Source organism: Ornithorhynchus anatinus, chromosome 3 (genome assembly GCF_004115215.2).
Source record: "Ornithorhynchus anatinus isolate Pmale09 chromosome 3, mOrnAna1.pri.v4, whole genome shotgun sequence".
In the NCBI taxonomy this organism is placed as follows: domain Eukaryota; kingdom Metazoa; phylum Chordata; class Mammalia; order Monotremata; family Ornithorhynchidae; genus Ornithorhynchus; species Ornithorhynchus anatinus.
The window spans coordinates 129,687,073-129,707,072 of NC_041730.1; the positions used below are offsets into that span (position 1 = coordinate 129,687,073).

General features: G+C 58.8%; 1 protein-coding gene across 6 annotated transcripts in view; it reads right to left on the reverse strand.

Annotated features, from left to right (window-relative positions):
* Nucleotides 1-20,000, reverse strand: part of ERCC6 (ERCC excision repair 6, chromatin remodeling factor) — a 101,732-nt gene that overhangs the window by 78,144 nt on the left and 3,588 nt on the right. For 5 of the 6 annotated variants that reach the window (XM_029059733.2, XM_029059734.2, XM_039911626.1 and 2 more), the window contains 2 exons: nt 13,240-13,360; nt 5,791-5,896 (listed from right to left, as the gene is read on the reverse strand). In XM_029059733.2, coding sequence (XP_028915566.1) covers nt 5,791-5,896; nt 13,240-13,360 — 227 coding nt within the window. Of the gene's footprint in view, nt 1-5,790; nt 5,897-13,239; nt 13,361-20,000 lie in introns of those variants that run through there. The other variant, XM_029059737.2, reaches the window with a different exon arrangement.

Genomic DNA, 20,000 nt, shown 5'->3' on the forward strand with positions numbered 1-20,000 from the left:
GGCCCCGCCGTTCGACGGGCTAACGGTCTAATGGGGGGGGGGGGTGACGAAACATGACAAGCGGGTAAGAGAGAGACGGTTTCGAAGGTGAGATGGGGGCAGACTGGTGAACAGTGGCTTTTTGACGTCTGCCTTCCCCGTGTGATGGAGGCTCGCTTTTAGGAAGCGGGCTGAGCATCCTCCGCCCTGAGATTTGGAGCCCGTGGACCCGCAACAGAGACCTGATGAACTCCAACCACTTAGGTCGTCTGCTCTGAGCCCCTGCTGGGGCACGGGGCATAATCCACAGGTGGATGATTAGGGGAGGGGAGAAAAGGGAATCTGAGGTACAGGTACCCCTTTTCGGCCACAGGGGCGGTCTCAGAGTGCCAACGCAAGACCGATAATCATAACGAACGACTGCGGTATTTGTGGGCGCCTCCTACGTGCCAGGCGTCGTACTAAGCGTCGGAGCGCAGGCAAGCCCATCGGGTCCCTGTCCCAGGTGGGGTTCACAGTCACAGGTGAGGCAACTGAGGCCCAGAGAGGTGAAGCCATTTCCCGAGGTCACACAGCGGACAAGTGGCGGAGCTGGAATTGAAACCCGTGACCTTCCGGCTCCCGGGCCCCGGCTCCATCCACTACGCCATGCCGCTTCCTTAATCATAATGACGACGACGACGATGATTATAATTGTCAGAGAAGCAGCGTGGCTCAGTGGAAAGAGCCCGGGTTCGACTCCCGGCTCTGCCACCTGTCAGCCGGGTGACCGTGGGCAAGTCACACCGCTTCTCGGTGCCTCCGTTACCTCATCTGTAAAACGGGGATGGAGACTGCGAGCCTCTCGCAGAACAATCCCATTACCCCGCATCCACCCCAGCGCTCAGAACGACGCTCGGCACGTAGTAAGCGATTAACGAATGCCGACGTCATTATTATCATCGTCGTTATAACTGTGGCATTTGTTAAGCACCTACTGCGCGCCAGGCACCGTACCGAACGATGCGGTAGATACGAGGTAATCGGCTCGGCCATACAGTGCTCCCCTCTGGACCGTAAACTCCTGGTGGGCCGGGGACGTGCCCACCGACCGGGTCTCGGCGGATGCTCCCAAGCGCTTAGCTCCCCGCTCTGCACACGGGAGGCCCTTAATAAATACCGGTGACGGGCTGACCGATGAGCCGGCGGGGCAGGTTGGTCTCGAGAGCGGTCAGGGCTTCGCTTCCCATTTCGGTCCACCGTCTTGCAGGACTCCTCCCGACCTGCGAGCCGGGTGATTCTCGGGGCGGTGACCGGGACTGACGGTACGGGGCCGGCGCGAAGAAGCGGGACCGGGACCCAGGTCTCCGGACCCCCAGAGCCGTTCCGGCGGACAAACAGCGGGGCTACCTCCGCCATGTGTGCCACGGGGCACTGGCCCCATCCCGATTACCTGTTAAATATGAATATTACTGAAAGCCCTAACCGCCCCCCTACCCAGGACGCACCCCCAAATAAATGAACGTGCGGCACCTGCTAAGCGCCTACTACGTGCAGAGCACCGTTCCGGGCGCCGGGGGGATACAAGGTGATCGGGTCGTCCCACGTGGGGCTCACGGTTTTTTAATCCCCATTTGACAGATGAGGGAACGGAGGCACAGAGAAGTTAAGTGACTCGCCCAAGGTCACCGAGCCGACTGGCGGCGGGGCCGGGATTAGGACCCGTGACCTCTGACTCCCAAGCCCACGTTCTTCCCCCTGAGCCGCGCCGCTAACCCCCTCGCTCCAAGCCCGTTTAATAACGTTGGTATTTGTTAAGCGCTCACTGCGTGCGGGGCCCCGTTCTAAGCGCTGGGGGAGATCCGGGGTCATCGGGTCGTCCCACGGGAGGCTCACGGTTAATCCCCGTTTTCCAGACGAGGTAACCGAGGCCCAGAGAAGTGAAGCGACTCGCCCGCAGTCCCACGGCTGACGAGCGACAGAGCCGGGAGTCGAACCCATGCCCTCTGACTCCGAAGCCCAGGCTCTTTCCACCGAGCCACGCCGCTTCCCAGTAAGCTCCTTGAGGGCAGAGGTCACGCCTGGCGACCGTATCGCACGCTCCCAGGCGCTCGCGCCGCCGATTCACTGACCGGCTCAGAATCGATCAATTAAATACTCCAGCATCTCAGAGACCACCGCGGCCACGAGAAATGCCAAATACCAACCGAAAACCGGCTACGAATCAATCCGTCGGCGGTACTTACCGAGCGCTTCCCGCGCGCGCAGCACCGGATTAATCCCTTGGGAGAGTGGACTCTAACCGAGTTGGCGGTCACGTCCCCCGCCCACAACGAGCGTACGGTTTAAAAGCCGAGGCAGACGTTAATACGGATAAATCGCGGACAGGCGCACGAGTGCCACGGGGGCGACGGAGGCGCGAACAGAGGAAGCAAATCCGAAGGAGAAGCGGCACGGCTCGGTGTACGGGAAAAGCACGGGCCCGGGGGTTCGGGGGACCCGGGTTCTAATTCCAGCCGCACTACAGACTGTGAGCCCCTGGCGGGACAACCTGATCACCCCGCGCCTACCCCGGCGCTTAGAACGGCGCTTGGCACAAAGTAAGCGCGTAACAAATACCGTCGTCGACACCACTCGTCTGTCGTATGACCTCGGACAAGTCACTCGACTTCCGGGCTCCAGCCGCCTCGTCTGTAAAACGGGGATTGTAAATGCGAGACCCCCCGTGGGGCACGGCGACGTCCAACCTGATCATCCCGTACCTACCTCAGAGTTCAAGACAGCGCCCGGCGCGTAGTAGGCGGCTTAACAAACACAACTGGGGGGGGGGGGGGAGCGAGGGCAACACAGGGCACTGGGAGAAGACGAAGCGAGCGCTCAGTCGGGGAAGGCTTCGTGGAGGAGACTCGCTTTCACTGAGGCTTCGAAAGCGGGGCGAGGGATCGCCTGCTGGATACGAAGGGGGCGGGCATTCCGGGCCAGAGGCGGGACGGAGCGAGGGGTCGGCGGCGAGGGAGATGAGATCGAGGTACGGCGAGCGGGCCGGCATCAGAGGAGCCGAGTGTGCCGGCCGGGGGGGAGCCGTAGTCGGAATGCCAACCTACTCACTGGACCTCCATCTCGTAGATAATAATAATGCTGGTATTTGTTAAGCGCCTACTACGCGCAGGGCACCGTTCTAAGCGCCGAGGTAGATACGGGGTAATCGGGTTGGCCCACGTGAGGCTCACGGTTAATCCCCATTTGACGGATGAGGGAAGCGAGGCCCGGAGAAGTGAAGCGACCCGCCCACGCTCACACAGCTGGCACGCGGCGGAGCCCGGGTCCGAACCCACGACCGCGGACTCCCGAGCCCGGGCTGTCTCCACTGGGCCATCTTGCCGGCGACCCCTTGCCCGGGACCTGCCTCGGGGCCTGGAACTCCCTCCCCCTTCACGTCTGACAGATATAGGACTCTCCCCACCTTCCCAGCCTTACCGAAGGCACATCTCCTCCAAGGGGCCTTCCCCGACTAGGCCCTCGTTTTTTCCACTTCTGCATCCCCCTTGACCTTGACTTTGCAGCCTTCATCTACTCCTCGGCCTCGAAGTGCCCACGTACAGATCCGTTATTTATTTACGTTTATATAACAGTAATAACGTTGGCGTCCGTTAAGCGCTCCCTGCGCAGAGCACCGTTCTAAGCGCTGGGGGAGATACGGGGCGATCGGCCGGTCCCGCGTGCGGCTCACGGTTAATCCCCATTTTACAGATGAGGTAACCGAGGCCCAGAGAAGCGAAGGGACTCGCCCACGGTCACACGGCTGACGAGCGGCGGAGCCGGCATTCGAGCCCACGACCTCCGACTCCCGAGCCCGGGCTCTTTCCACTGAGCCGCGCTGCTTCTCTAATATCTGCCTCCCCCTGTAGAATGTAATAACAACGTTGGTATTTGTTAAGCGCTCGCTCTGCGCAGAGCACCGTTCTAGGCGCTGGGGGAGATGCGGGGTCATCGGGTCGTCCCACCTGAGGCTCACGGTTAGCGCCCATTTTCCAGATGAGGGAACTGAGGCCCAGAGAGGTGAAGGGACTCGCCCACGGTCACACGGCCGACGAGCGGCAGAGCCCGGGGTCGAACCCGTGACCTCTGACTCCGAAGCCCGGGCTCTTCTCCACCGAGCCACGCTGCTTCCGAACGGGCAAGGAAAGTCTACCGACTCTGTCGCACTGTCCCAGGTGCGCTCTGCAGGCGGCAGGCATTCAATAAATCCAGGGTTCAGTACGGTACCCTCATCGCCCTGTTTATTTGGTTAATGATCACGTTGGCATTTGTTAAGCGCTCACTATGTGCGGAGCACCGTCCTAAGCGCCGGGGTAGACACGGGGTCATCGGGTCGTCCCACGTGGGGCTCACGGTCTTAATCCCCATCGGACGGACGAGGGAACGGAGGCACAGAGAAGTGAAGTGACTCGCCCGCAGTCACACGGCTGACAAGTGGCGGGGCCGGGAGCCGAACCCGTGACCCCTGACCTCGGAGCCCAGGCTCTTTCCACTGAGCCAGGCTGCTTCCCCTCATTAATGAAATGTACATCGCCTCGATTCTGTTCATTTGCTATTGTTTTACTGAGAGGTTCATCCCCTCGATCCTATTCATCGCTATCGTTCTCGTCGGTCCGTCTCCCCCGACTGGACCGGGAGCCCGTCAGAGGGCGGGGACCGTCTCGATCCGTTACCGATCTGTCCATTCCGAGCGCCTGGTACAGTGCTCTGCACCTAGTAAGCGCTCAACGAATACTATTGAAATGAAAGATTGAAATGAAATGAAATACAGTGCCCGGCACACAGTAAGCGCTTCTGTATCGTTAAAAAAAAAAAAAAAAAAAAAAAAAATCGATTCCTCTTAATTTATGGCAATTGAACTTTAAAATAACATCCCCTGTTCATTTCCTTTGATTTCTCCCACCCAAATCCTCCCCTGAATCTTAAGCTATTTTTAAAAAGGCAAATAATCATTCCCTGGAGAACAGCTAGAGTCGGCAGCTAACGGCAACGGATATAAACGTCGTTCGCACTTTGAGATTCCATCGCTTGCGGGCATCGGCCTCTCCCTCTAACGGTTAACGGACTCAGCGACTGCTAAGATCATCTTGCAAAGGTCTTTATTTGCGAGCACCAACTCCGCACCGTTCGGGACCAGAAAACTCACTGAGGGGTTGTCTCAGACTACAGGTCGAAAGGAGAGGCTGGAAATGGCCGAGTATCTTCATCCGATCGCATTTACTGAGCGCTTACCGTGTGCAGGGCACGGTGCGCCCGGGAGGTTACGACGACAGATACGCTCCCCGCCCACAACGAGCTTGCCGCCGAGAAGGCGAGCGGCGTCTGAAGCCACTTCTCTTCCCGACTCGATTCCGTGAGACGTTATTTAGTAGGCTCACGGATAATTCCCACAAAGATAGCAGAAAGCAATTTCGCGAGTGTCGACCGATGACGATGTTACATTTTCACAGCGCAATTCAATCAAGACGTTAGTCACCTTTATCCAATTAGCTCTGAGAAAACGTTATGATTTCCAATTTATTAAGTACAGTATTCAATGGGCCTAAGTGGCCTCTCGCGACCTGAGCCACGGATTCTCTCCCGCTCCTTAAAACTCCCCGCGAGAATTAAGAGAGACGCGTGAGGACGCCGGCGTCTGGAACGAACGTCACCGAATCGCTTTCTGACAGCAAGCCGCCGAAACGTCTTTTCGCCGTGACGAGGACGGCGACGGAGCCACTGCCCTCCGTGGCAGAGAGGCATCGAACGCAAACGCTAAGAATAAAGCAGAAGAGCTCCGCTAGACCTTCTCACCTTCGGCGGCTTCCGGATCCTCAATCGCTGCAACGTCAATCTCCGTTCCGCCGAGGACTGCCAGGAGACGTTTCCGTTTGGCCCCGATCTTCCTTAATTGCCGTTCCTGCGACCAGGAGAACATACGGGAAGGAAAAGCAACGCATCTTTTATCCCGGGGCCCGCGTCAGAACTACCGTAGAGTGACACTGGCTTCTAAGACGCACGCCGGCCGCGAGGACCAGGAGCACCGCGTATTTCCCTGCCGCTTTTCGTGGAAACGCTCGAGAGCCGCAGCGCCGTCACTCTGAGATACTACATCTCGCTTACTGGGCTTGGAGGCGGAGTCCCAGCAGTCGGCCGACACGATAATCCGTCGACGGTATTTACTGAGCGCTCTGGGCGCGCACAGCACCGTGCCAAGGGCTCGGGAAGGTACGACACGACAGCGTCGGGAGAGGAGATCTCCGCCCACGACGGACTCACGGCTCGCTCGTCGGTTCGATCGGATTGACCGAGCGCTTAACCGTGGGCAGAGCACTCCGCTAAGCGCGTGGAAGGTGCAATCCGGCAACCGACAGAGACGATCGCCGCCCAACAGCGGGCTCGCCGCAGACCTTGAGATGATGCGGGTGACCCGGGTCCTCCAACCTCCATCTGTTGCCGACCTGTTCATCCCGAGCGCTTAGTACAGTGCCCTGCACATAGTAAGCGCTCAGTAAATACCACTGAACGAATGAACCTCATCACACCGCATTTACCCCGGTGTTTAGCGGAGGGCCCTGGCACAGAGTAAGCACATAAATCAGTGAGCCGATCCACGGTATTTACTGAGTGCCGCGCACACGGCGTTACGCTAAGCACTTGGGAGAGTATAAAACAGCGGAGTCGGGCCAGACGGTTCCCGCCTACGGTGAACGCGCGGCCTAGGGGTACCGCGATTACACGAGCATCAGCCCCGAGCGCCCACCTACAACGAGGAGAACCGGGACGCCCGCCGGGACTCTGCAAGAGGCGGCGTGGCCTAACGGCCAGAGCGTAGGCCTGGGAGTCGGAGGACCCGGGTTCTAATCCCAGCTCCGCCGCGTGTCCGCCGCGGGACCTCGGACACGTCACTTCACTTTTCCGTCACTCAGATCCCTCGTCGGTAAAACGGGGATTGAGACCGGGAGCCCTACGTGGGCCGGGGACGGCGTCCAACCCACCGTGCTCCGATGATGATAATGATGAGGTTGGCATTTGTTAAGCGCTCACTAGGTGCAGAGCACCGTTCTAAGCGCTGGAGTGGATACCGGGTCATCGGGTCGTCCCACGTGAGGCTCACGGTCTTAATCCCCATTTTACAGACGAGGGAACAGACACAGAGAAGGGAAGTGACTTGCCCACGGTCCCACAGCTGACGGGCGGCGGAGCCGGCATTCGAGCCCGTGACCTCCGACTCCCAAGCTCCGGCTCTAGGAGAAGCGGCGTGGCTCGGTGGAAAGAGCCCGGGCTTGGGAGTCGGGGGTGGTGAGGTCGACTCCCGGCTCTGCCACCTGTCAGCTGTGGGACTGTGGGCACGTCACTTCGCTTCTCTGGGCCTCGGTTCCCTCATCTGTAAAATGGGGATTAAAAGCGTGCGAGCCCCGCGCGGGACGACCCGATGACCCCGGATCTCCCCCGGCGCTTAGAACGGTGCTCGGCACCTAGCAGGCGCTTAGCGAACACCGGCGTTAATGTTATTATTATTTCCACGGAGCCCCGCTGCTTCTCTACCCACCCCAGGGCTTAGAACAGTGCCTGGCACAGAGTGAGCGTTTGACAAATACCACTGTTACCACTCTCGGCGCTTCCTTCCACACTGGCACCAAGAGTTCTCGTTCATCCGTTCGTTCGTTCATTCATTCCACGGTATTTACTGAGCGCTTACTACGTGCAGAGCACCGCACCCAAGGCTTGGGATGTACGAGTCGACAACAGACAGCGACAGTCCCCGCCCTTCGACGGGCTCGCGGTCTAATCGCGGGGGGCGGACGAGGACGATGGCGACAAACGGAGTCGAGGGGAAGGACACCTCACTGAAACGACGGCAACCGAATAGAAGCCGGGTGAGGTACCTCTCATTAAAGACAATAAACAAAATAAATAGGGTGATGAAGATCTACAGAGTCGAGCTGAGGGGGAGGGACGGGAGCGGGGAGGAGCGGAGGGAAAGGGGGGAGAAGAGGGTTTAGCTGCGGAGAGGAGAAGGGCGGGTAGAGGGAGCGGAGGGAAAAGGTTTTCTCCCATCCCTCCAGTATTTCAGGGCTACCGAAAGATACTTTAATACGATAATAATGTCGGCATTTGTCAAGCGCTTACTATGTGCAGAGCGCCGTGCTAAGCGCTGGGGCAGGCACAGGGTATCAGGTCGTCCCACGTGGGGCTCGCAGTCTTCATCCCCGTTTTACAGGTGAGGGAACTGAAGCACAGAGAAGTGGCTCGCCCACAGTCACACAGCCGACAGGTGGCCGAGCCGGCATTCGAACTCACGGGCCCCGACTCCGAAGCCCGTGCCCTTTCCACTGAGCCGCGCCGCTTCTCAAACACAAGTAGACGGGCCGCCGCAGTGACCTAGTTTCCTCTTAGCTCGAAAGAGGCAGCCGTCCTCCCGGACTCCCTCCGGACGCCGAGGCAGCCGGAGGATCTGACTTCCTCGGACGGTGACCGATCCCCCTTTCGCACGGATTCAATAACGATAATAACGTTGGTATTCGTTAAGCGCTCACTACGTGCCGACCACTGCTCTAAGCGCTGGGGTAGACACAGGGGAATCAGGTTGTCCCACGCGGGGCTCGCGGTCTTCATCCCCATTTTACAGACGAGGGAACTGAGGCACGGGGAAGTGAAGTGACTTGCCCACAGTCACAAAAGCGCCACGTGCCGCGGAGAGCGAACGAATAAAGCGGCGCTGACCGACAGCATTACTTTTCGATGTGGGCCGGGGAGCGTGTCCCACCTCGTCGTCTTGCACTTACCCCGGGACTAATAACCCGCTTGGCCCGCGTTAAGCATCCACTCACTCGATAGCGTCTATTGAGCGCTTACCACGTGCAGGGCACCGTACTAAGCGCTTGGAACGGACGGATCGGCAACGGACAGAGACGGTCCCCGCCCTCGGACGGGCAACGGGCCAACGCTCTCCTCGCCTGCGAAGCCTCCCACCTCCTCCGTGAAGACTCCGGTCGATAGCGTCCATCTATCCACCGAGCGCTTACTACGTGCGGGGCACCGTACTAAGCGCTTGCAACGAACACGTCGGCAACAGGACCCCTCCAGCTTGAGTCCCCATTTCCCCTTCTCCCGCTCCCTCCCGCGGGGCCTCCGCGCTTGAATCCGTAGCCTTCCCTCAGCCTGCCCCCGGCCCCACGGCCCTTACGGACGCATCCGCAACTCATTTCTTTAGAGAAGCAGCGCGGCTCGGTGGGAAGGGGCCCGGGGGCTTGGGGGTCGGAGGTCGCGGGTTCGAATCCCCAGCCCCCTCGTCAGCCGTGTGACTGCGGGCGAGTCGCTTCGCTTCTCGGTGCCTCGGTTCCCTCCTCTGGAAAACGGGGATGAAGACCGGGAGCCTCACGTGGGACGACCCCGTTCCCCTGTGTCCGCCCCGGCGCTCTGCACGTAGCGAGCGCTTAACGGATACCGACGTCACCGTTGGCGTCGTTAGACCGCGGGCTTCTCGTCGGCGGGGAGCGCGGCGACCGATTCTGCCGAGCGTTCAGTACAGTACCCCGTGGGCAGGGAACACGGCTGCCAACTCTGTTATAGTATTCTACTGTGCTAAGAGCAATCGGCCTCACAGTCCCAGTACTCGTTCAGCACTTAAATACGTGCCGCGCGCCGTCCTAAGCCCCGGTTAGAGAGGTGGGCACGGTCCACGCCCCTCACGGGACTCTCGGCCGTCACCCCCATTTTACGGTTGAGGTGGCCGAGGCACGGGGAAGCTAAGTGACCCGCCCGAGGCCACCCGTCGGACAAGTGGCGGTAGGGGGATTAGAACCCGGGTCCCTCCGACGCCCCCCCCCCCCCCCCCCAGGCCCGGGTCCTTTCCGCTAGGCCCTCCCAGCCGGGCCGCTCGTCCGCTGGGTGACCCCGGGCAGGTCACCTCCCTTCTCTGGGCTTCAGCCGCCTCAGCCGTGAAAGGGGGATCGAGACGGTGAGCCCCACGAGGGACAGGGACCGCGTCCAACCCGGCCGGCCCGTATCCGCCCCGGCGCTTAGTACGGTGCCTGGCGCCCAGTGAGCGCTTAACACACGCCACTTCACTTCACTTCTCCGGGCCTCGGTTCCCTCGTCTCTCAAACGGGGGGGTTAACCGGGAGCCCCGCGTGGGACGACCCGATGACCCCGTATCTCCCCCGGCGCTCGGGACGGTGCTCCGCACGTAGGAAGTGCCCGCTAGTCGCTGTCGGTTGACGGCCGATGACCGATCGATTGGCCGGGGAGCAATCGCCGCCCTGCCCCGGCCTCAGCCCAAGTGGAGGCCCGGACCAGGGCATCCGAGCTCGATCTCGGCGGGAGAGGCGGAGCCTCCACTTTTGAGAAGCAGCACGGGCCCGGCGGCCGGGAGGACCCGGGTTCTAATCCCGGCTCCGCCGCCGTGTGACCGCGGGCAGGTCGCTTCACTTCCCTGGGCCTCGGCTCCCCCACCCGTGAAACGGGGATTGAGACCGTGCGCCCCACCTGGGACGGGGACTGCGTCCGACCCCGCCGGCTCCATCCACTCCGGCGCTTACGGCAGCGCCTGGCACGTGACGACAATAATGAGAACGTCGGTATTCGTCAAGCGCTTCCTACGTGCCGAGCGCCGTTCTAAGCGCTGGGGTGGACGCGGGGGGAATCGGGCCGTCCCGCGTGGGGCTCACGGTCTTAATCCCCATTTGACAGGCGAGGTAACTGAGGCACCGAGAAGCGAAGTGACTTGCCCCAAGTCCCGCAGCTGACAGGTGGCCCGGCGGGGATTCGAACCCATGACCTCCGACTCCAAAGCCCGTGCTCTTTCCGCTGTGGGCAAGTCACTTCACTTCTCTGGGCCTCAGTTCCCTCACCTGTAAATTAGGGATTAAGACCGTGAGCCCCACGCGGGACGACCCGATGACCCCGTATCTACCCCGGCGCTTAGAACGGCGCTCGGCACGTAGTATGAGCGCTTAACGGATACCAACGCTGTTGTTATTATTATTATTATTATTATTATTTAGAGGAGCAGCGTGGCGGGAGGCAGCGCGGCTCGGCGGAAAGAGCCCGGGCTTGGGAGTCGGAGTTCACGGGTTCGAATGCCGGCTCCGCCACGCGTCCGCCGTGTGACTGTGGGCGAGTCGCTTCACTTCTCCGGGCCTCGGTTCCCTCATCTGTCAGATGGGGATTAACTGGGAGCCTCACGTGGGACGACCTGATTACCCCAGCGCTTAAAACAGTGCTCTGCACATAGTAAGTGCTTAAATGCCGACATCATTATTATTATTATTATTATTGGAAGTCAGATGTCATGGGTTCCGATCCTGCCTCTGCCGCTTGTCGGCTGCGTGCCTTTGGGCAAGTCACTTCACTTCTCTGGCTCTCGGTTACCTCATCTGGAACACGGGGGATGACGACTGTGAGCCCCATTGTCCCGCAACTGCGGGACAACCTGATTACCTTGTATCCGCCCCCCCCCCCCCCCCCCCCCCCCCCCCCCCCGGCTCTTAGAACGGTGCTTGGCACATAGTAAGCCCTTAACGAATGCCCTCATTATTATTTGGACTCCCCCTACTTACCGACCCCCCCGCTTAGCCACACCAGGCATCTACCTACCCCGGTGTCTGCCTCCCGCAGCAGACGGCAAACTCTTCGAGGCCGGGGCTCGTGTCTACCAAGTCTTGCGTATCACGCTCTCCCGAGCGCTTAGGACAGTCGCTGGACACGGTAAACGCTCATTAAATGGCAGCGACACAGTGATACTAAAAGCTCCCCTCCTCCGGGAGGCCTTCCCGGACTGACCCTCCCTTTCCCTCTGCTCCTCCTCCCCTCCCCATCGCCCCCACTCGCTCCCTCTGCCCTACCCCCTTCCCCGCCCTACAGCACTTGTGGGTATAAATGTACGTATTTATCATTCTATTATGTGTATACAGATATATATATATATATATATATTTTTATAATTCTATTTATATCGATGCCACCGAGGCCCGTTTAACTTGTTTTGCCGCCTGTCTCTCCCCTTCTGTCGTGGGCAGGGATTGTCTCTGTTGCCGAATCGCACTTTCCGAGCGCTCAGTACGGTGCTCTGCACAGAGTAAGCGCTCGGTGAATGCGACCGAACGGACGATGGACGTCACGCTCTACTAAGGGCTCAGTTCAGTGTTCCGGAGAGAGGAGGCGATCCATCGGTGGCACCGACGGGCTGACGGGAAGGCCGGGCCGGGGCCGGGGCCGTCTTAACCGAGCCTGGAGGTCCGGTAGCATCCGAGTCACTGCGCTGGGGTGCCCCTGCACCCTCAAACGGTGGGAAAAGGAGAAATGTGGGGGTCCCGAAGGAGCGCCCCATGCACCCGCCCGTATGGCTCGGCGGAAAGAGCCCGGGCTTCGGAGCCGGGGTCACGGGTTCGACTCCCGGCTCCGCCACGCGTCAGCTGTGTGACCGTGGACGAGTCGCTTCACTCCTCCGGGCCTCGGTTACCTCATCTGTAAAACGGGGATTAACCGTGAGCCTCGCGTGGGACGGCCCGATTCCCCTGTATCTCCCCCGGCGCTTAGAACGGGGCTCTGCACATAGTAAGCGCTTAACGAACACCAACATTATCATTATGATTATTAACTCAGGACCCCCTGGCTCAGTTGGCCTTGGGCAAGATTCCGTCAAGGAAAGTTTCACTGACGTAATCCCAGCTCCGCCACTCGTCTGCCGCGTGACCTCGGACGGGTCACTTCACTTCTCCGGGACTCAGTTACCACGTCCGGAAAGTCGGTCGACCGATCCATGGTATTTATTAGGCACTTGCCACGCGCAGAGCACCGGGAGCCCCACGGCGGTCACGGACCGTGCCCAGCCCGAAGCGCTGGCATCTACTCAGCGCCCAGTAGCGGGCCCGGCCCATCGGAGGTGCTTAGAGAAGCAGCGTGGCTCGGTGGGAAGGGCCCGGGCTTGGGAGTCAGGGGTCGCGGGTTCGAATCCCGGCTCCGCCCCCCCCCGGCAGCTGCGTGACCGTGGGCAAGTCGCTTCACTTCTCTGCGCCTCGGCTCCCTCATCTGTAAAATGGGGATTAAGACCGTGAGCCCCACGTGGGACGGCCCGAACCTGCGCCCCAGTGCTCAGAACAGCGCTCCGCACCTAATAAGCGCTTAACAAACACCGACGTCGCCACCGTTACTGGATACCATTAAAATATACAATTTCTCCGAAACGCTTCGACTGAAACACAGGTCTTCGACCTGAGCCTCTTTCCAAAAGAAAACGTTTAGCGCTTCTCGAGTCACCTTGTTATAGTTCTGCCGTTTCGCCGAATCGAGTCTTCTGTCGACGTCTTTGTCGTCGGGAGCTCGAGGGGTAAGCTGTTCAGTAACTGCATTGATCCGCCTTAGAGATGTCGAACGGGATCTGAAAGATAAGATAAAAACGTCCACTTTTCTTCCAGCGAAATCGTCAGTTCTCCGAGCGTAACCTGAGGGAGAGGCCAAGAACGTTCATATACCCATCCAGGCCTTCATCGATTAATCACGGAGCACTCGATCCCGCGCACGGCTCTACACTGAGCCCTTGGGAAAATACAACCGAGTCGGAAGACACGATCCCTGCCCAGGGAGAACGGCGCAATCCGGACCACCTAGTACGGTGCTTGGCACGCGGTAAGCGCTCGATAAGTACGACTGATGAGAGGGCGAGGCAAGCAGTCGCGTGAATTACAGGTGGGGGAAACAGAGTACAGATGAGCGAAGGGGCAGCTTCATAAGGGTTGGAGGGGCGGCGATGCACAGGCGGGGCGGAAGGGAGAGCTCGGAAGAGATGGGACCTGGGGAAGGCACGGAAGGCGGGGGTTCGATGGACGAGAGGAGGGGAGAAATTCCAGGTCAAAGGGAGGACGCGGGCAAGGGGCCGGCGGTGAGATAGGGAAGGTGGGGGCACCAAGAGAGGGTTGGCGTCAGAGGAGCAAAACGCGCAGGCTGGGCTGCGCTAGGAAACCAGCAGGGAAAGGAGGGGGAGAGATGACCGAGGGCCCTCAAGCCAACCGCAAGGAGTTTCTGGTGGATGGGCAACCGCCGCCTCCTCTCTGGCGGTGAATGATTTTGGGGGTGGCTCCCACACTGGGTTGTAATACCTCCCCCTTCACCTTCCCTCAGCTAAGCCCCCTTTCCCCCCCCTTCCCCTCTCCCCTCTCCCTTCCCCTCCCCCTCAGCACCGTACTCGTCCGCTCGTCTCTCTATATTTTTATTACCCCGTTTATGTTGCCGATGAGATGTACGTCACCTCGATTCTATTTACTGCTATCGTTTTAATGAGATGTCCATCCCCTCGATTCTATTCATTGTTATCGTTTCCGTCCGTCTCCCCCGGTAAGCCCGTAAGCCCGTCAGTGGGCAGGGACCGTCTCTATCTGTTGCCCATCTGTACGTTCCAAGCGCTCAGCGCGGTGTTGGGCATATAGTAAGCGCTCAATAAATCCCATCGAATGAACGAATCCTTGAAGGAAGCAGTAACTCTTATTCTGCTCTAATGCCTACAGCGTCCTGTGCGGGGTAGATTCTCGACCGTAAGCTCGTCACGGGCAGGGAACGTGTCTTTTCACTGTTACACCGTACTCCCCCCGAGTACTTAACGCAGTGCTTTGCACGCAGTAAGTGCTCACTAAAGAGGACTGACTGACTGACTGAATGGTAGGCTCTCGGGAAAAACTATCGACTATTTCAACAGAGAAGCAGCAGGGCCCGATTGGCATTTGCTAAGCGCTTACTGTGTGCAGAGCACCGTTCTAAGCACTGGGGTAGAAACAGGGTAATCAGGTTGTCCCACGTGAGGCTCACGGTCAATCCCCACTTCACAGATGAAAAATGGAAATCATCTAGCGGAAAGAGCACGGGCCCGGGAGTCAGAGGACCCGGGTTCCGATCCCAGCTCCGCCACTTATCTGCTGGGTGACCTTGGGCAAGTCACGTAAATTTTCCTTGCCTCAGTCACATCGTCTGTAAAATGGGGCCTAACGCTGCGAGCCTCACTTGGGACAGGGACTGGGTCCCACCAAATTAGCTTGTATCTATGCCAGAACTTAGTACAGCGCCTGGCACACGATAAGCAGATAACAGATGCCATCCAAGAAAAAAAAAGGAATTATTCAGACTGCCTACAGATCCTGGCTACAGAAACGATCAAATCGAAAGGGTCAACGAGGCCTGAAAATCCTCCTTCCTTCGCCTCTTGAGTTCGGCCTAGTTTGAACCAGTCGGAAGCATTCTGCGGCGCCACATTTTTATAGGGTCACGCTTCATTCCCTACAACCGGACACCCCGTCTACTCTTCCAATTCAGAAGCCTTCAGCGACCGCCAGAACACCTGACTTCTGAACGGCCGGGAACCGATCCTCTCGGCTCGCGAGAGACGTTCGTGGCCGGGAGCCAAGAGATAGGCCTGACTCCGCCACTTACTGGTGAGATCGTTTATCGTGATTACGTTGTCTCGTTTCCGTCTCCCCCGATTAGACTGGGAACCCGTCACTGGGCAGGGGTCGTCTCTATCTGTGGCCGAACTGTATAGCCCAAGCGCTTAGTACAGTGCTCTGCGCATAGTGAGCGCTCGATAAATACTTTCGAATGAATGATATCTAAGGTGCATCTGATAGAGTGAACTGTACCTCTCGAACGCCCTACTAGACGGACGGGTCGGGTTCAGAGAAAAGAAGACACACGTTTCCTCCCCAGAAGAAGCTTAGGCTCTAACAGAGGAGACAAACGCACGTTGACAAGTGGGGCGGCGGCAAAATAAACGGCTGAGTCAAAAGACACACCTGAACGCCAAACTTTTCCGCGCCTCGGTTTTACGGGGCTAAACCAGCCTCCCCTTAGTCCGCTGGCCCCGTGTGGGACAGAGACTGCTTCATCCGACCTCCTCAAGACAGATCACTCTTGCCGTGATTCCGCTTATCATCAAAAATGTTGCCAAATCCCTCCAGAAATTGGTCCTAGGCGTCAGACTTCCAGAAACGGACACATTCTACGCATCCACGGGGCAACGGGAGTTGGCGAGACGCAGCGGGCGCTCATGGATAGCCAGCGTTAGGTGCCGTCGCCCCCCGGGCCGCGTCCACCCGCCGTCCCGGAACGGCCTCCCTCCTCACCTCCGCCAAACTGACTCTCTTCCCCTCTTCAGAGCCCTACTGAGGGCTCGCCTCCTCCGAGAGGCCTTCCCACACTGAGCTTCCCCTTCTCCCTCTGCTCCCTCTGCTGCCTCTCTGCCCCCGCCCTTCACCTCCCCTCAGCCGAGCCCCCCTCTCCCCCCCTTTCCCTCTGCTCCTCCCCCTCGGCACTGTCCTCGTCCGCTCATTCGTATATATATTTTTATTGCCCTGTTTATTTTGTTGATGACACGTACATCCCTTTGATTCTATTTACTGCTGTCGTTTTTGTCCGGCCGTCTCCCCCGATTAGACCGTGAGCCCGTCAGTGGGCAGGGATCGTCTCCATCTGCTGTCGAATTGTCCGCTCCAAGCGCTCAGTACGGTGCTCTGCGCCTAGTAAGCGCTCAATAAATACTATGGAATGAATGAATGTTCTCTCTTCCATCTGGTCACTCATGCATTCCATTGTATTTACGGAGCGCTCATCTGTGTGCAGGGCACTGTACTAAGTGCTTGGAAAATGCAATTCGGCAACAGAGAGAGACGATCCCTGTCCACAATGAGCTCACCGTCTACAAGGGGGGAGACGGACATCTAAACAAGTAAACAGGCATCAATATCATGTATGTATATATATATATATGACATGTGTGTGTGTGTGTGTGTGTGTAAACAGGCATTAATATAAAACTATAGCTCTCCGTGCAGTTTGACGCCTGCTCGATACTACTCTAATCATTATAATGATTACAAATATGGTACTCGTTTGTGGCAAGCACTGTTCTTCTAGACTGTGAGCCCATTGTGGCGGAGGGATCGTCTCTATCTGTTGCCGAATTGTACTTTCCAAGCGCTCGGCACGGTGCTCTGCAAACAGTAAGCGCTCAATAAATACCACTGAATGAATGAATGAATGTTCTCAGCACTGGGGTAGATATAAGATAGACTCGGTCCCTGTCCCGCGTGGGGCTCACCTGTTGTGGGCAAGGCAATGTGTCCGCTTTATTTTAGTCTCCCCGGCACTTAGTTCGCTGAACGAAGGAAGTGCTCAATAAACAGGAGTGAACGGGTGCTACATTTCAGTCTCCCAAGCACTCGGTGCGGCGCACACAGGAAGCGCTCGATAAATACGACTGAATGCGTCTGTCATATTTCAGTCTCCCAAGCACTCGGTGCGGCGCACACCGGGAGCGCTCGATAAATACGACCGAATGGGTCTGTCATATTTCAGTCTCCCAAGCACTCGGTTCGGTGCACTCAGGGAGCGCTCGATAAATACGACTGACAACTTCAGTTTGAGGGAAGATGGGTGCTTTTTTTTCACGGTATTTGTTAAGGGCCTGCGACGCGCCAGGCACCGTCCTAAGCACTGCGGTAGACGCAACCCATTCGGGTGGGCCGCGGTCCCCGTCCCACACGGGGCCTGCGGTCTTAATCGCCGTTTTTCACAGATGAGTTAACCGAGGCACGGAGAAGCGAAGCGACTTGAGAGGCAGCGTGGCTCAGCGGAAAGAACACGGGCTTCGGAGTCCGAGGTCGTGGGTTCGAATCCCGGCCCGGCCACTCGTCAGCCGTGTGACTTCGGGCAGGTCGCTTCACTTCTCGGTGCCTCGGTTCCCTCACCTGTAAAATGGGGACGAAGACTGTGAGCCCCACGGGGGACGACCCGATTCCCCCGTGTCTACCCCAGGGCTCAGGACAGTGCTCGGCACCTAGTGAGCGCTTAACAAATACCAGCATTATCATCCTCATTGTCATTACCGCCCAAGGTCGCGAAGCAGACAGGCGGGCGGAGCCGAGAAGAGAAGCCAGGTCCTCCTGACGTCCAGGCCCGTACTCTAACTGCTAGGTACCGAATCCTCATCTTACGGATGAGGAAAAGGAGAAAGAGAGAAGGTGAGTGACGGGGCCAAAGTCACATGGCAGGCAAGTGGCGAAGTCAGGATTAGAACTCGGGTTCCCTACCTCCCGAGTTCACGCCCTTTCCATCAGGATATGCTGCTCCTCAAACGGATATATGGCGCTCTGTACAGCCCTCCGGACACAGCGAGTGCTCAGAGAGTGCCGCCGATAAATAATAACGTCGGTATTCGTGAAGCGCTCACTATGCGCCGAGCACTGTTTACCGCCACCGTCCTCGTCCGTCCGTCTCCCCCGATCAGACCGTGAGCCCGTCGAACGGCGGGGACCGTCTCGTCCGTTCCAAGCGCTTAGTACGGTGCTCCGCACGCAGCGGGCGCTCAATAAATACTGCTGAATGAGTGAATGAGCGCTGGGGTAGACACGGGGTCATCAGGTCGCCCCACGTGAGGCTCGCAGTGGATCCCCATTTTCCAGATGAGGTCACTGAGGCCCAGAGAAGCGAAGCGACTCGCCCGCAGTCCCACGGCCGACGAGGGGCGGGGGCCGGGATCCGAACCCGTGACCTCGGACTCCCAAGCCCGGGCTCCTTCCACCGAGCCACGCCGCTTCTCCAGATAGAGGCCCGAGGGAGCAGGCTGCTGGTTACGAGCCCTCGATCCGCACGACCCCTCGCAGGTTTCAATTCTCGGCGCCGATTCCTCTTCTTCCCTTGCTCCTTGCGACATCCACGTAACTCAGCTCGCGCCACAGCGGCTTCGTGGTGTATTTTAAGTGACGCCGGTCACATGCGCTATGGGTCTCAGAGATACCCGCGAATTCGGAAGTCCGTCACCACTCCGTAGCCCGTGCGCTTCGAGCGTTGGCCCTTCTGAAATCTCTCCCTCGACAGTCCACATTCGAGTCCCCGGCCCACACGGGGTCCGCGGCCTAACCTGGAGGGAGACCGCCGCCTCCCCGTTAACCAGATGAGACAACCGAGGCCCGGGGACCGGGCCCTTTCCGCCGAGCCACGCCGCTTCCCTTTCGGCGATCTGCCAGAGGGGGGTCACGGAGCCAGAATCAGAATCCAGGCCCGCGCTCTCTCCACCAGGCCCCGCCGCTTCACGCTGTCGGGAGCCCGGGAGAGAGTACTGACCCGGAAACACGGTGACGGCGGAGGTCTCTGGTTCCGGCTTCATCGCTCACTCGCTGTGTGACCTCGGGCGGGTCGCTGGGCTTTTCCGTAAATCGTTTTCCTGATTCGCACGCTGGGTTCTCAAATGCCCGCCCTTCCTCCCTCTTGGCCCGCGTGAGTGCCAGGGTCTGACCCGGTCACCTCGTACCGAACCGTAAGCCCGTCCAACGGCGGGGACCGTCTCTATCCGTCGCCGACTTGTTCACTCCAGGCGCTCGGTACGCTGCGCTGCACGTAGTAAGCGCTCGGTGAATACTGCTGAACCAACGGACGGACACCTACCGCCGCTGACACACGGTAGGCGCCCGGTACCTTTCGATTTGATTAGTTTTGAGGCCGCCATCGGTAGGCGGCCTGAATGATTCCTTTCATCCGATGGCGACCTGGCGCGATCCGACGCACCACGGCCCTCCTCGTGTCGGAAGCTCTCCGAAACCCCGTCCGATCTCCAACTTCCAAAGCCGCGCGTATCCACCTGCCGTCACCCGCGGAGAAGTTGATCTGTACCCGCCCCCGGCAGTTATATTATGTACTGTATTATTATCGATCATATCATTATATTTATTATTACACTGATATTTGTTCGACGGGGAGCTCGATTCTTTTGATTACTTCAGGCGTATACGTTTATGGCCCTTTCCATCTTTCGGTGCACCCTCACGGGGCCCTGCCCTTAAATCCCCCCCCGCCACCCTCGCCTTCTGTTTACTCCTCCTCCCCCTTCCCGGGATCCCATCGTTCGTTCGATCGTATTTATCGAGCGCTTACCAGGCGCAGAGCACCGCGCTAAGCGCCGGGAGGGACCAAGGATCCCGTCCCGCTTCCCCGTACGTCCCTGGCCGGGCCCCCCGCTTCCGTCTCTCCCGTCTCATTCG